The sequence below is a fragment of the Dermacentor andersoni genome, chromosome 1, assembly GCF_023375885.2.
Source record: "Dermacentor andersoni chromosome 1, qqDerAnde1_hic_scaffold, whole genome shotgun sequence".
NCBI classification, from domain to species: Eukaryota; Metazoa; Arthropoda; class Arachnida; order Ixodida; family Ixodidae; genus Dermacentor; species Dermacentor andersoni.
The window spans coordinates 295,179,443-295,195,872 of record NC_092814.1 but is presented as its reverse complement, the minus strand read 5'-3'; the positions used below and the strand labels follow the sequence as shown (position 1 = coordinate 295,195,872).

Sequence of the window (16,430 nt, the reverse complement as noted above, 5' to 3'; positions counted from 1 at the left end):
GCACCTCGGCCAAAGTAGCACGTCCCGTTTGGTGTTAGTTGGAAACAAGCTGTGATAGCTTTTGTCTTAGCGTAGATGAAGTGCACATATGGTTGTTTTTTTTTGCCACAAAACCTATCACTACAAAAGCTAATTGACAACGTCAGTGCAAATGTTTAAAGGTGCGTTTTGTTTTGTCCCAGTCGCCATGTCTTTCTGTAATGCACAGAAGGTCCTCCTCTAATGCACAAAATGATCCTTGCCTTGGGAGTTCAAATGACAGCACGAGGAAGACCGCAAATATATATCGGTCATGGAAGCATGGCGGTAGACCAAATGCATCGACTATCATCATAAATTATGAAAACCCGAGACAAACCGGCAGCTTCCAAGAAACAGCGGCGTACGACTCCATCTTTGAGTCCCAGCCTACGCATGGATGTTCTAGCATTTCTGGCCTCAAACCCTCATGCTAGCATGCGGGATATGGCTGCCCAGGTACCAATTTCCAAGTCCTCAGTTTGGAGGATTCGAAACGACGGCCTTTCACCCGTACCACCTTAACCAGCACCGATGATTGGAGGACAGGGACCTGTAGAATCTCGTAGATTTCTCGAATTGGGTCTCCACAAAAGCTGAGGAGTCACTGGACTTTTTGAGCAACATCATGTGCACAGATGAAGCCAATTTTCATATAAACACCCAGGTAAATTTGCATAATGCACACTATTGGAGTGACTACAATGCACACTGCGTAAAGCGCATCTGGCACCAGTACCAGCAGTCGTTCAATGTGGAGTACGGAATTTACACCGGTGCTATAATCAGTCCCATTTTCTTCGATCACACACTGACTGAACAGCATTACATGAACAAAATCCTTGTTGGAGTCGTGGACGAGTTTCTCAGTGAAGTACCGCTGTCACGTCTTCCACTTCTGTGGTATCAGCAAGATGGAGCACCAGCACACAGCAGCAGCCAAACACAAAACTGGCTGGATGCAACTTTTTATGTGCAATAGATTGGAAGGCATGGGCCTGTAAATTGGTCAGCTAGGTCACTTGACCTCTCTCCACTCGATTTCTGCCTTTGGGATTATGTGAAAGATCGTGCCTACATGATCGAGATGGATGTCAGATTGGCTCAAGATAAGCACACGGATGTCTGCCGTAGAATTCGAGCGTCGGTCATCAAGAAAGCCACTGAAGACGCGATAAAGAGTAATAATTACTGCATAGCTGCAGAAGGAGACACACTGAAATCTGTTCTTTATTTATTTATTTTTTTGCAGGCATCCCGATTGCCAATTTGGCTCATTTGGAAGCGATTATTTACTTTAATTTAATTAAATTATGGCGTTTACATCCTAACACCACTTTCTGATTATGAGGCATGCCGTAGTGGAGAACTCCGGAAATTTTGACCACCTGGGGCTCTTTAACGTGCACCTAAATCTAAGTACACTGGTGTTTTCGCATTTCACCCCCATCGAAATGTGGTTGCCGTGGCCGGGATTCGATCCCGCGACCTCGTGCTCAGCAGCCCAACACCATAGCCACTGAGCAACCACATCGGGTTATTTACTTTCTTGAACGCATCAGTGTTGCCTTTTCTCAACACGTGGGTCGCTTCTCGGTCTGTTTGTTTCACTGTTATATTATGCCATGAACCTGTTTTTGCAACACGTATACACTCATGAAAAACTAAAACCGTCACTTTAATTTGGCTTTGGTCCGAAGCAAGTTTCTGCCACGAAATATAGCTGCGCACGCACTCTGTCGAAGTAGTGCGAGCAAAGCCAGGATTTTGAAACATGCTATGCCTATTACATTGCTTTTCGTGTTTCGTGCGTGGTCAAAGTGGTGCTTCAGCTGCGTTATCAAGGGGCTTTTGTTATCAATGTGATCAGTCAGCCTTGAGAGATGGATAATAAGTACGACGTAGCGAGGAAGGAATAGGTGGAAAGCCGCGAAACCTGCTGATGGTGCTCTTTCAGTACCATAACAAGATGATGCGCTGTCTATTCGGGTTTGCGACAGGTAATACAGTTGCTTTCAATCAGCTTATTTGAGGGCGATGCTTTATGATGCTAGTGGGAGTGCAGTCATGTGGTATTTTTCATATTTCGTGAGGGTTGTTTGCCAGTTGGAAAAAATTGTGTGCAATTAGTATGTCGCTGAAAACACAGCAGTTAGCTGTCATTTGGGGCTGCCTGGGGGTGCGTACAAATGCCTCACTGATACTTCGATAATTGGGACAGTACTTCTGGAATTCGATAATTAATTACAGTTGTAGAAGTAAATCTCAGTAACGAAAGAACTACTGACGGCTACTCCACTGTACTGGAAACAATATGCACTAGGTTTTCTTTAAGTAACGCAACTGCTCTTTTTCTAAGTCTTGGTGCACGATAGTTGGAGCACCCTCTATAATTCACTCAGTAACCGAAATGATGCCAAGCCTGATTCACTCGAACTCAGAATCAACAGCAGTCATGCACAGGAGCGCTTATACTCGGACTCACAGAAAAAAAAAGTACCGCGAGAAAAAAAAATTAAATTATGGAGTTTTATGTGCCAAAACCACTTTTTGATTATGAGGCACTCCATAGTGGGGGTCTCCGGAAATTTGGACCACCTGGGGTTCTTTAACGGGCATCTAAATCTAAGTACACGGGTGTGTTCGCATTTCGCCCCCATCGAAATGTGGCCGCGACGGCCGGGATTCGATCCCGCGACCTCGTGCTTAGTAGCCCAACACCATAGCCACTAAGCAACCACGGTGGGTTAAAGTACTGAGAGAGACTGCAGTTTCACCTGAAAGGCGAAGCAGTATTAGTGATAGCGAAGTATACGACAATTACACGAAGGAAGATTACACCACCGAGAAAAGCCAGATTCTAGGTGGTGGCTGTGAAACTGAACTGTCTCCTACTATGAGGTCTTGTAAATCCTCATATAAGGCCGTCACTTCAGTGAACAATTCTTCGGGGTCACACAAAGTTTCTTCAAGTCAAACTGTGTGTGCGTGCGTGCGTGTGTGTGCGTGTGCGTGCGTGTGTGTGTGTTCGGAAAGCTGGTCGCCCCTCCCCCCGGAAAAATGAAAACTTTCCGCCTATGGCCGCGGAGACCGCACTACGTCTTATTCATAGTCGGCCGAGAAAACTGGCAGCCTCTTTTGCCAATAGTCGGTAATCGGCCTATTACGCTCGGGTTCCGAGAGAGGTTTTCCCGCGGAAGTGCGCAGCGCGTATCCACGTGACCTAAGCTAAAACGTCACGCGGACGGCAGCGCCGGCCACTCTGCGTAGCACAAAGCCAATTCCGGGATTAAATGCAAGGGACTTTACGGCTCTTGTGCTGAAAGCAGCCTTCATAGCAGTCTCGACTTGAAACGATTGCAGCCAAGTCTTGTGACGAAGTTCGGGCCACGAAAACTTAGGCCTCCGTGCCGCGCCGTTTATTTGCGACAGGCTACTTGTGGCGAGGGTGTGCAGAGCACACGCGAATGTGACAAAAAGATCGTTGTGTGTGGATTTGTTGAAATGTCAAGCGTTAATTGCGCAATTCTTGCCCCTTCAAATTTTATTTTCAGATAAAGTACAGTTGCAACCAACTTCTGCTATAGCGAAAACTTTGTATCGAAGAGAATCACCTCCTTTGCGCTGGCGCCCACTGATACTCGCAGGCAACGAAGCAGCCATATATCTCGAGCACGCGAACATGGTGTGGGACCCGCACACGTCGGACAAAAAGAAAAAGAAAACATCAAAAGATTATTCGCTCGATTCACATACAATCGTTATAAGCGTCACAACTACCCACGTTTATAGTATGTTGCAACTACCAAATTTTGAATCACTATCAGAAAGGAGGAAGGTCGCCAGGCTCAAGATGCTTCGTTCGATAAACTTTGGTAAGCTGGGAATCCGACCTGAGGATGTTTTCGACAAAGACAAGAATTGAGCATCCCACCGCAAACATATGCATACTATTAAACCGATTTTCGCACGCACCAATGTTTGCAAATATTCCCTTTTTCACAAAAACGATTGTCGAGTGGAATGCATTACCAACAAGTTCTCATTTGATTATTCCTCCTGAGTGAATCGTATTGTACTGAAGTTGTATCCCACTTTTGTATCATGCATGTGTATATCTTTTTATTCTTCATTTGAATTTTTTTGAAATGATTCACGTATGCGTTGACGATATTGTACTCCCTCCCCTGCTTGGACCTTAATTGGTCCACAGTATGTACTAAATAAATTAACTTGGTACCAATAAAGGCTAGTGACCGAAGCGCACGAGAGAAGCCCCGAAAACGCGCGTTGGGCTCTTGCGACAGACCACTTCTCTACACAACACACATCGTCCCTGCTGTTACGCGAATTTTCTTTAAGTTGTGTCGACTGACATACTGAACAAATCATTCTAGCACCCGTGTGATAAGCGTTGAGCGGATGAAATTTTGGGTATTCACTGTACCAAAAATTTTCGTTGTACCTCTATGAAATGCCCGATGGGCCTTTAGGGTCAATAAAAGAAAGAAAACTGCATACGTGTTCCATGGCGTTCCGGGCATGAAAGCGGCGGGAGCATTGCACTGTGTTCCCGCCACTTGCGCTGGCAGGAACTTTCGAACAGATAAACGAATGGTCCACGACGGTGTGGCACAATCTTAAGACTGCATAGCAGCGCCTATCCGACTAAAACTTAAAATTGGCGCGCTGCGCTTCACGACACATGATGTGTTACGGGCGCCTATTCAGGAAGCTGCATAATTACCATTCCCCATAGTGTTTCAGTATATTCTCCCTGGTAGTCATCGATAAATGACTGGAACGCTACAGCTAAAGCCCCTCCATACAGCTAAGCACTCAGTAAATAGAGCCCCGTAAATCCCCTGCCCGCCATTGACCTCCTTGCGCGCGCCGTGCTATGTGGTGCCATCTACCCATCACTTCCACCACCAAATTCACGCTCAGTGTCGTCTGCTTTTAGTTTGCGCGCAAGCACGTACACGGAGCAAGGTGAGCGAGGTGATGCGGCTGTGCCGAGCGTCGGCATCGTCGACCATGAGACGACCTGACTAATAAACGCACGCAGCTTTGCGTCACCATCCCAATGCACGAGCCCCACCGCGCCAAGAGCGCCCAGCTATCGCCGTTGCTACGAAAATGTTTCGAACAGGTGCCGGTACGCTAATGTAGGCACGGGTATACGGCTGAGATAGACCAAGTGCGCATAGTGGCGCTACGCCAATTATAACTAAGCCAATGCGTAGCAGGCTATGTCGAATCGCAAGTTTAAAATAAAGGAGTACTGACATAACATTTGCGACACTTTTTTTTTTCATCAAGTGATAGACCAAACCCTCTAAACCCTGCAAAATATACCGGCTGCCGCCAGAGCGCCCAAAATAATTTACTATTAATTTTTTTTCGATACCCAGGTGTTGGATGCATCATGACGTCATGATACATCGGCTCGCTCCGTTGCTCGATCGCGGCTGTCACGCGCGAGCGCAGAAAAAGAAAGCGCGCAGCAATCTCGTTTATTTATTTATTTATTTATTTATTTATTTATTTATTTATTTTTATGAGCAGCGGCATCTTACCTAGCCTTACTGCTGCTACATGACCACAGCCAATTTTGCTTTGTGTCATGACGATGACGCCAGGTCCGACGTACTTCAAGACAAACTTGAGCATCGAGTTAAAATACCTTACAAGTTTTAAAACATAAATGTCATCCTTTTATGCGCGCATATAATAGAGTTTCTGCAACATCGAAAATATAGGCTACATAAGACAGGGCGCGCTGAATTATCACGTGCTTTTAGTGAAACAGATGACTTCTCGCATGTGCTGTTAACTTGTCAGCTTTATTCAGAGGCGAGAACTGTGCGTCAAGTTAAGATCAATGAGGACAGGAATACGCTCTCATTGGAAGAGGAGAGATTGGAAGCAAAATTCCAAATTCTCCTTCCCTATTCTCCCACCCTATTCTACGGTTAACAATTGGGAGAAAGTTTTCGGTTTAGCTTTTGACCATGTCACTTCACCGTGCGGAAGAAGTGGCTGACCGTACCGTAAAACACCCCCGGAGGGAAAAATGTGGCATGTACAAGGCATAGGGAGTACGGTACTGCCGTACGACAGATATGGGGATGCGACGCAGCTAAAGCGTTCAAAATGAGTTGCAGCGAATAAGAGCGGAGTGAACGCATTCGCCTAACTGCCGTGCTTTCGGGCTGACCACTGAAAAGCGACTTGCTTCGGTATTTGCACCGTGCAGGCTTCAATGTAATTACAGTTTACACACCCGCTAATTCGGCTATACTATAGCGTATCACTCGAAAATATTGAATAACAAGTCCTCCACTCGAATGACAAGAACTATTCGACTCGTAAGGATTTCACATCACACCCGTCAGGAGCTCAACCGAGAGAATTCAATCAAAGCGCAAAAGTGTCCCGTGATCGACCAGAAGCGTTCACTTCGAACTTGCGAGGCTGGACATACTAATAAAGCGTCAGTCGGAACACGCAACGATTCCAACGATCGGTGAAAAAAGTTGTGCTTGACCAACTTTAATGGCCGCGACGCAACGGCGACGGTAGACCGTTCCACGGCAGCGTCAGAAAAGGCGATACTTGCAATCATGTTGACGCGCAATAACTGCTTCAAGCATATTATAGTTCTCTGACATCAGTTACGACCATGCATTCACGAGTCCGCCCATGTACTCGCATCGCTGAGGTTTTCTAGCCAGCTCCCTCGCTTGATTTATTCTCAGGCGCCTGTGCGTAAATCGCAAGCGGCTATCAAAACTGCACAGATGACCGTCACACAAGACTAATTGTGTTGCTGTGTTTCTGAGGCGACTTTCAGTTTTAGTGGGGTATTAATGTATTTATGTGACTGGACTTTATGTTATTGCGGTTGGGAGTTAACATATAGTTTTAATGCTTTTAAGGTAATTTTCTTTTTTTTTCATATATCTGTGTCAAAAGGAGTAGCCGGCGCCAATTAAAGGCAACATCCACTAAGCACCATATAATAATAACAAAAAAGAAAGACCAATTTCCTAATTATCAAAACATATTTTTCCTAATTCTGTGTGAGGTATTTCACCACGAGATTTCTTCAAGACGGCAGGATAACCATTTTCACAGGCAGGCAGGCAATGAACTTTCGTCAGGTCCTGAGGAGCGACGAGGGAGGAGCCGCCGCGGGCGGCTCCCACGTCGGGACGGGCAGGCCGTGCCTGACGCCGCTCCGCAGGCCCTCTGGACTGAGCGGCGAGGTTTGAGCTCTTGAGCGCCTCCTCCCACTCTCCTTCCGTGGTGATCGTGGTTTCGTAACGAGGAACACCGCCAGAGCATGTCTTCTAAAGTGCAGGCGGGATCTCCGCAGTCCGGACATTCGGGCTCGAACGAGTCCGCGTACCTGCTGACCCTGGCTAGGTTGGGAGAGGACCTGGTCTGCCCGAAGGGTCGCGTAGGGTGGAAGACTGAGGCCTGGAGAGCTTCGAGTGGGGCGGGGGTTAGACCCTCCTGCCGAGCTGATAGTGTTTTGTAGTCTCATTGAACGTGCGGAGCGAGTCCTTGTGGAGCCCCGCGCGCGCGCGGGCCAGTTCGTTGGCGTTGAGAACGACGGGGGAAACCCGAGGCCCCATGTGGGCCGGGAACCAAATGACAACGTGGGGGGCGATGCGCCTGCCGCAAAGCAGGGCTGCCGCCTCCCTCGAGACCGAACCCTTGGCGAAGCCCCTGACCGCCACCCGGGAATCCGTGTAGACCTGCGGTCTGCTCCCGTCCCGGAGGGCGAGGACCACCGCGACCTGCTCCGTCAGTGCCGGGGACGAGCCCCGCACCGACGCGGTGTTAAGGAGGTTGCACCTGTGATCTACCACGGCTGCCACGAACCGGTCGGACGAACCGTATTGGGCGGCGTCGACGAATGCGACTGATCGTGTATCGCCGGCGACGGATCCGAGAAGTGCGGCCGCCCTGGCCCGGCGTCTGCCTACATTGAATTGTGGGTGCACGTTGCGCGGAAATGGCGAGACTGTGACGGCCTCCCGCGTCCCCGCGTACCGCCTTTCTCTGACGGCAGCGGGGTTGCAGTCCAACGCCTCCAGAATCCGCCGCCCCGCAGGCGAGGAAGAGAGCCTGACAACCTGGGCCGTCTGCTGTGCCTCGACAACCTCGTCGAGGGTGTTGTGGACTCCCAGCTGCATGAGCTTCTTCGTGCTGGCTCCCATGGGGATGTCGAGCACCTTTTTGATGCTCTTGCGCATCAGCGCTCCGAGCTTTGCCCTCTCGTAGCCGTGCCAGCGATGCGCGGCGGCCACGTACGTCATGTGGCTCGTTAGGAAGGCGTGGTACAAGCTAAGGAGGTTCTCTCCCCCAACCCTCCGCGCCTGACCATGTCCGTTTTGGTGGCGATACGAGCGATCATTTGTCCGTTACTACCGTTTGCCTCGATCAGCACATACCGAGTATGCGGATGACCGTCACCCTGGGAGTGACCTGCCCGATGGCTGTGCGAATGGAGATGACCTTCCCGAGAGGGACCTGCTCTTTGGGGATGCACCCCCTCCTCGACGGTCGATACAAAAGAAGTTCGAACTTGGACGGGGAGAGCCGAACCCTGTGCCCGCCAAGAATTCCTCCGTGCAGCTCAGGGCCGCCTGTAGCGATTCCTTGACTGGGCCTTCACTCTCGCCGTTGCACCACACCGTGATGTCGTCGGCGGAAAGAGTGATTAACGCCGTCTACCTCGGGGAGACGCGCGGAGAGGCCGGGCATGGCGACGTTGAAGGGAAGCGGCGAGATGGCCGGCCCCTGAGGGGTGCCCCTCACCGCAGCCAACACCCTCTGGAGAACTTCCCCAGCTCGAATGAATCAGACTTTACCTCGCCCACCTTGAGAATGGCGCGCCTGCCCCGAAGGAACGAACTGACGAACCCGTGAAACTTGGACCCAAGGCCCATGTCCGAAACGGAATCGAGGACGTGCCTATGCGAAATTTTATCGAAGGCTTTTCAACATCCAGCGCTAAGATACCCCTGACGTCTCTGGTGTCCCTATCGATGATGTGGTGTTTAATGAGTTTCATAACGTCCTGAGTTGACAGGAAGGGCGAAAGCCCATCGTGTTGTAGGGGAAGAGTTCGTGTTCCTCGATGTACCTTGATATCCGGTTGTAAATGACACGTTCCGCGACCTTTCCCGTGCACGAAGTGAGCGAGATTGGTCGGAGGTTGTTTAGGCTGGGGGTCTGACGTGGCTTTGGAATGAGAACTACCGACGCGAGCTTCCAATCGTCCGGGACGTCACCCGAGTCCCACACGCGACTGATCTCGTCCGTTAACGTGGCGATGGCCTCTTCGTCCAGATTGCAAAGCAGCCTGTTCGAAATGCCGTGCGGTCCCGGGACTGATCGGTCATTAAGGTTAAAAAAGGGCTTCCGTAACCTCGTTTTAAGAGAAAGGAGCGTCCAGGTCTTCCCTCTGGAGGCCCCGGTAGCGGGGTGTAATCCGCGTCACCCGAGGGGTCCGTGGGCATACGTATCTGTCGGCCAACGACGGGATAATGTCCTCCACCGTGGAGCCCTCCCGTTTGGCTTCGTGCAAAACCTTATCCATAGCTATTCTCCGGTGGGACTTGGAGGCCGATTCGTCTAGGAGCTGCTTCAGAAGGTTCCACTTGCCTCCCGCGCGCATATGCCCGTCGACCGAATTACAAATCTCGTCCCACTGTTGCTTAGCGAGCGCGCGACAGTGTTCCTCAATGGTGCGATTGAGTTCAGCTATCCTCTTAAAGAGTCTACGATTGAGCCGTTGCCCCTTCCACCTGCCCAGCAGAGCAGCCTTGGCCTCGAGGAGGTGGCCGAGACGACTGTCCATCCTGTCCACCTTGAGGTCCGTATGGACCGTCTTGGTGGCGGTCTCGACGTCCCTTTTCCGTTGCGACGACCATTCGTTAGTGATCCGGCGTCTTTCCCTTCCCGATTATGCGAAAGATGTCCCAACCCGTGACCCTAAATTCGCGCGGGGGGGGGGGGGGGGGGGAGCTGTTCGACACCTCGAAGGAGGTGGCCAGGATGAAGTGATCGTTACCCAAGTTCTCGTGCAGGTTACTCCACGAGGTCGGCCCCACCCCCTAGACGGAGGTGAGATCCGGCGTGAAGTCCCTTGGTTCTTGACGAACCATTTTCACAAGCGAAGTAAATTATTGTAATAATAAACGGGTTTGAACAAGTTTCAGGGTGACGTTATTTTATGGCTCAAACGTAACTTCGGGTCATTTCGTATTAACGGGACCTGCTCTCGCCGCGCCAATGGTGTAGGCAGAGGTGGGGCGTCGGGGTCGAAAGCCTTCCGGACATTATGTCTGCTATTGTGCGCCTTGCAACGAATGTAGGCGGTGTTGTGAAAAATCCTTCCTGAAATAAAATATTGGCTACACCACTGCTGGCCGCAATTTACTACAGAGTTAATGCGTCACTGCGTAAGCAGCAAGAAGGCGTAATACATAGCCACGAAGTACCCCTGCTCTAGAATGCCATGTTGAACTACCAACTTACGCAGATCGCTATTAGAGAGCAATCACTTTTTTTTAAAATCATTTAGCAAAATGCATCCGACGAGTCCAGGTTCAAAAAAAAATTTTTTGCAGTATATACAAGTCGATCGGCACACGCCCGAATACAAATAAGTGATGCATAAATTCAAACATCATACCTCGTCTTATATTTCAACTCACGCGACCACGGCAACCACACTAACGTGAAAGGTGCCGAATTCAGAAATCTTTACATGAACCAAAAACATAAATGTAGCAGTTAATTATCAAACGAGAGGAGCGGCATTTATTCCAAAGGAGACGCTTTCTCTGTACGCTATAGCGACAACATTGCGGCAGTGACCACATTCTTTCAAAGAACCCCACCAAACCGTCCACAGGTTACTTTGAATGCTCTCAAGCGAGAAAGAAGAAAAAAAGAACTGCTCAGCAAATGTACATCCCTGCAGCAGGAACAAATCTGCATATGGCGTTTCTCACGCATATACGAACGACCTCGTGAAGTCTGGCGTCCGTCAAACCGAACTGTGCCGACAAATTTTGTTTGCTTTAGTCAAAGGTGACAAAGCGTGCCAACAAACAGCCGCCAACGCATTGCCGATCGAGTCAACGACGCGAAGTGTCCGCGCACCAAGATGTAGCTGTGAAGAGAACTGCGCTATTCGCAGAATCTCGGAGGCTATGCCACCGCACGCCCGGACTATAAAACTCGCGCCATCGAAGAAAGAGTCGACGTGGCGCGGTACTCCAATTCTGCCACAACCAATCACGGAGGCACTCCTGCCTACAGCTCCTTCAGATCCTTCGACGCCAGTCTGAAGAGACCACTCGGGCAAAATCAAGTCCCAAAATCAAGCCAACACGTGCCAAACGCACCACACACAGAAAAGGGCGCGTAGCACCCAGTGATGCCTGTGACAAAAAAGAACGAAAACGACGAAAAATAAAAGAGAAGGACTTCGTCATGCGAGCGTCCTTGAAGTCCTCGAAGAGAAGCCCACTAGCCTTATAAGGAATTGCGATTAGACCAACGGACTACACGGGAAGCTGTAACTGATGACGTTAACAGCACGCGGTGTCATCGCATACAGGATAAGACTGGAGTACCCTAAAGAGTAATGGATTCGGAATACTACTACGACATCCCGAGTCTTTGAGAGAGGCGCGTGGTGGCTGGACAGGACCGGAAAGAGACTATGCAAAAATGCAGCTATGGGGGTGCCGACTGGACGATTCGTGCGGAATATGAACCAATTACGAAGGGAAGAAAGAATGGACAACGTCACAGAATACGGGTCCTGGGCTACACTCATTGGACCCTACCGCCACGACAAACTTTGTCAGAAATTATTCGGAGTGTTCGAATAGAGCAATTTTCGAATCCAATACAAATATTCGGAAAAAAACATGTGCTTCGAATGTCGAATTGAATACAGAAAAATGATTTTAGCTGCTTCTAACAGTATAGAATGAAACAGTGAATGGAAAAGGTGAAGGAAAGAAAGTGATATATTTACTTGAATTAATACAGGCAATGATACTCGAAAGCCCATTAAACCGAGCACCTAGCTCGTAAATTAGCAAATCATGAAAAGGTCGCCTCATCTTTCGGCTGGCTTACAACGACGGGTACCCCACAAACAGCCCATAGACCGTATGTGGACCCTTTTTAATAGCGGACAAGCTCAATAATCGTTGTAGTAGCGTTCATGCACACATTACCGAACATTTCAAGAAATCAAATAGCACAATCTAAGCGAATACCAAGTTTGTATCCGAAAAAAGCATCCAATTCGTATTTGAAATCTTGAATATTACATTAAATTAAAATTTCGACGTAAATAATTGAAATATTCGCATACCCCGTAGAGCGGGTCCCGCGCCGGTTTCATTGTTTTACATGGCGACATTTTCGTCCACCGAGAGCCATGACTGAGGGCCAGTATCGGTCACACTGAGTGGTCGAAATGTCTCGAAAAAAAGTCGCTATAGTGTCGAAACAGTTACGCTGCGAAAAATACATCTCTTGCTTATGCGTTTCCTCTTTATTCGCGCACTCGAAAAATATGAATTCGGCGTTCAGCTCCGCATGTCAAACTGCAGAGCAGCCAGGCTTCCTGAAGCACAAACTGGCAAAAAAGTGGGGGGGGGGATGAATTGAAATGAACGAATCAATCCAAGTCTTGTGATAACCGCAGGACGTGCGTCAGAATGCGCTAATTTTCTTTTTAAATCCTTTTTTACGATAATCTAGCCACAATTCTATTTCGTAGTTTGTAGAAAATAACATGCTGGGAACAAAATCAGAACCACGGATCACAAGGTGTATGAATGGGCTACAGACATACTATCACTACGGTTATGGACCCAACACGGAAGGAAACGCACAGGAAGCCCCATGGGAGTCGCGGGACTTAAACCTGCAGAATGTTGTACTCAACTACCGCGGCGTATGGTGGCTATGGCATTCTGCTGTGGTGCAGGATGTCGCGGGTTCGATTGGAAGCAGCGGCCGCCGCATTTTGATGGTCGCGGAATGCAAAAAAAAAAAAAAAAACAGTTGCGCCCACAGTTTTCGTTGCGCGTTAAACAACACCTGCTGGTCTAAATTAGTGTTCTGCACTCCGCGATACGGCGTATGTCACAGCCAAATCGTGGCTTTGATGTACGTACACCGTAACCGAATGTACTTTTATTAATCTCATTACTCAATGAGCGAACCCTTATTAAGCCTCGATTTATAGGCGAATATTTTCTACATATACACTTTGAACACTTGGATCTGGATCGACTTGGAGCATTAAATATTTTTTTCAGGAAACTACCGCACGTTTGTGTGGGCCGAAAAGAAAGCCACGAAATTCAAATTTCGCGCATTGCGTTTTCGCTGATTATATATGTATAAGACAAATGTTAGAAGTGTTACGTTTCGCCTACAACGCGCGGTAATGCCGGCGCGGATGCAACGGACGCCGGGGCTTTGTTCAAAGCGGCGGACATTTTGGCCCGTCCGACGCCGCCGCGACGCCTACCCGCCAAGCGTGTCCAGGCGTGTTTCAGTGCCACGTGTCTTCGTGTGTGCGTGTGTGTGTGTGTGCCCTCGCTTGTCAAAGCGCGGCAGCCGGGGAGCGGAGTTCCCCGAAGGAGGGGCCTGGAGGTCTCTCGGCTCAACCGCTCGCGCCGTCGTGGGCCCCTGCTGCGCCGTCCCGTGACCTTCATCCCGTGACCTTCCCTCCTTCCCTTTTGGACCGCGACGCCGAGGGTATAAGAGCAGCTGCCCCCGGACGCCAGAGCAGAGGCTCCGATTTGTACTGTTGAGTTACGTGCTCTCCCGTCTCTCCACTCCGGTCGACCTGACCGGCCGCTCTTTTGCTATGTTAGAATAAACAAGTTGTTCTGTTACCAGTCTTCTCATGCTTTGCCAGGACCTTCGGATGCTTCCAGTGCCCCAGGCCGCCAGGCCAACGCTACCCTTGGGGCTTGCGACCCATTGGCAATAACGGGCGTCAGCACCGAGACCCCAACAACTCGTGCCAGCGGTACGATTACAACATCTGGTTGCCAGCGGTGAGATCGCGACAACGGAGGCCAGCAGCGAAGAGATGCGGTTGACTGTATGCTGAGCAGCACAACGACCATCCGGGAGCAGTGCAACGAGCCCTGTGTGATGACTGGTTGCCTGCAGCGGAACGACTGCGCTGAAGTCTTGGCTGCAAGGTTTGGTGAGTGCGGGACTTTCTTCTTCTGAGTTTTGCCAGGCTTTTGTTAGTGTTAGAAACAGAGCTGGTAATTGTGGTTGTCGTTGCTACCGGGTTAGTTTGCGGCAAGACAATAGTAGGCAGTAGAGAAAGCAGCATTCAGAGCAGCCATGGATTTGAAGTCGTTGCGCAAACCGATATTACTGGAGCTTGCAAAAGAGTTGGGTCTGGATGTCTCAGACAAACTCAGAAAACCAGAACTGCTAAGGGCTATTCTTGAGTTAGAAGCTGAGGATGACGAGCTGTCGGAATGCCTTGAGACCATTGAGGAGAGGGAGCTTGAACTTAAAGAACAGAAAGAGAAAGATGAGCGTGAACGAAAAGAACAGAAAGAGAAAGATGAGCGTGAACTTAAAGAACAGAAAGAGAAAGAGGAGCGTGAACGAAAAGAACAGAAAGAAAAAGAAGAGCGCGAACACGCTTTGGAAATGAAGCGTCTCGAGGTAGAGATGGAACGCGCTCGTAATGGAAGTCAGGCACACGGTGCAGGAGAACGAGTATTGTTCAAAATGACTGACCTGATGCGGCCGTTTAAGCTTGGAGAGGACATTGGTTTGTTCCTGGTTAACTTTGAGCGAACGTGCGAGAAGCAGGGGTTCTCTCGGGAAACGTGGCCACAGCGCTTGCTCACTTTGCTACCCGGCGAGGCGGCCGACGTAGTCGCTCGCTTGGAGAGAGAGGAGGCAGAGGATTTCGACAAAGTGAAATCGAGTCTGCTAAAAAAGTACCGGCTGTCAGCGGAGGCGTTCCGTCGGAAGTTTCGGGAAAATGAGAAAGGCAGAAGTGAGTCATATACAGAGTTTGCGTACAGGCTTATGTCAAACATGCAGGAGTGGCTCAAAGAAGAGAAAGCGTTTGGTGACCACGAGAAAGTTCTGCAGTGTTTCGGGCTAGAACAGTTTTATAGTCGGTTACCTGAGAACGTGCGGTACTGGGTCTTGGATAGGCCAGACGTTAGTACGGTGGCTAGAGCCGCTGAGTTAGCCGAGGAGTTTGTGACGCGTCGGGCTCGCGGAGCTAAGGACGGTCAAAAGGGTGAATTTGGCTCCAAGTTTGAGAGGCCGAAGTTCACAACCATGAGGGCAAAGGGGGATACACGTAGTGCGGATGCGAGTGAAAGCAGTCCGACCGAACGTAAGGAAACGGCGGCAACCGAAGCCGAACGCAGAAAGCGGTTCGAGACGAGGCAAGCGCGCGTTTGTTATACGTGCCAGAAGCCGGGTCACTTTTCGGCGCAGTGTCCAGAAACAAAAACACAAGTCGTGTTTTTGTCTTTATGCAGCACTGACGAGAACATGAAGCTTCTCGAGCCTTACATGCGAGACCTCCTCGTGAACGGGAAAGAGTGCCGAGTGCTTCGCGATTCCGCAGCTACAATGGATGTAGTTCACCCCTCTTACGTAGAACCCGATATGTTCACGGGCGAGTGCGCATGGATCAAGCAAGCAGTGGAAGCTCATAGCGTGTGTCTGCCGGTAGCAAAAGTGCTTATTGAAGGACCTTTCGGAGCACTTGAGACGGAGGCCGCAGTGTCATCTATGCTGCCCCCCCAGTACCCGTACCTATTTTCGAACAGGTCCGATCACCTCCTGCGCGAGAAGGGGCTTTTGTTTGGTGAGGCTAGCGTTCAGGCCTTAACCAGATCGAAGGTTCGGGAGCTCGCTGCAAAGGCGGTAGTTGCGGGGCCGACGTTGTTGAACGATGAGAAAGGGTCAGAGGCGCAGCAAGCTGGTATTCAGAGCACGCCCGAACTGAATAAAATTGAGCCTGTAGCGTTAAAGGCAGCAGATACTGGAGAGGAAATTCCCGACACGGGAAAGTTAGAAGAGCTGTCTCCAGATTTGCTCATCGCGCCTACGTCAGACGGACTTAACAGGTTGCTAAAAGTCAGCCGGTCGGCTTTGATAGCCGAGCAAAAGAAGGATGGCAGCCTAGAAAACATACGCTGCATTATCAAGGAAGGTATCGCCAAGAAAAATGCTCGCTTTGTGGAAAGAGGTGGGGTCCTGTACCGGAAGTATCTAGACCGCAGGGGAGTGGAGTTCGATCAGCTGATCGTGCCTCAATGCTATCGTCAGGATCTGTTGCGCTTGTCGCA

The 16,430-nt window shown here is 49.8% G+C and overlaps 1 protein-coding gene across 6 annotated transcripts in view; it reads right to left on the bottom strand.

Annotated features, from left to right (window-relative positions):
* The window catches only part of LOC126548579 (SH2 domain-containing protein 4A-like), a 387,266-nt gene that overhangs the window by 26,067 nt on the left and 344,769 nt on the right, over positions 1–16,430 (bottom strand). Inside the window, exon 1 of one of the 6 annotated variants that reach the window (XM_055063309.2) lies at positions 4,540–4,620. The exons of the other annotated variants lie outside the window; for them this stretch is intronic. Within the exon in view, the coding sequence (XP_054919284.1) occupies positions 4,540–4,579 (40 nt within the window). The 5' untranslated portion in view covers positions 4,580–4,620. Of the gene's footprint in view, positions 1–4,539; positions 4,621–16,430 lie in introns of those variants that run through there. 6 annotated transcript variants of the gene reach the window in all.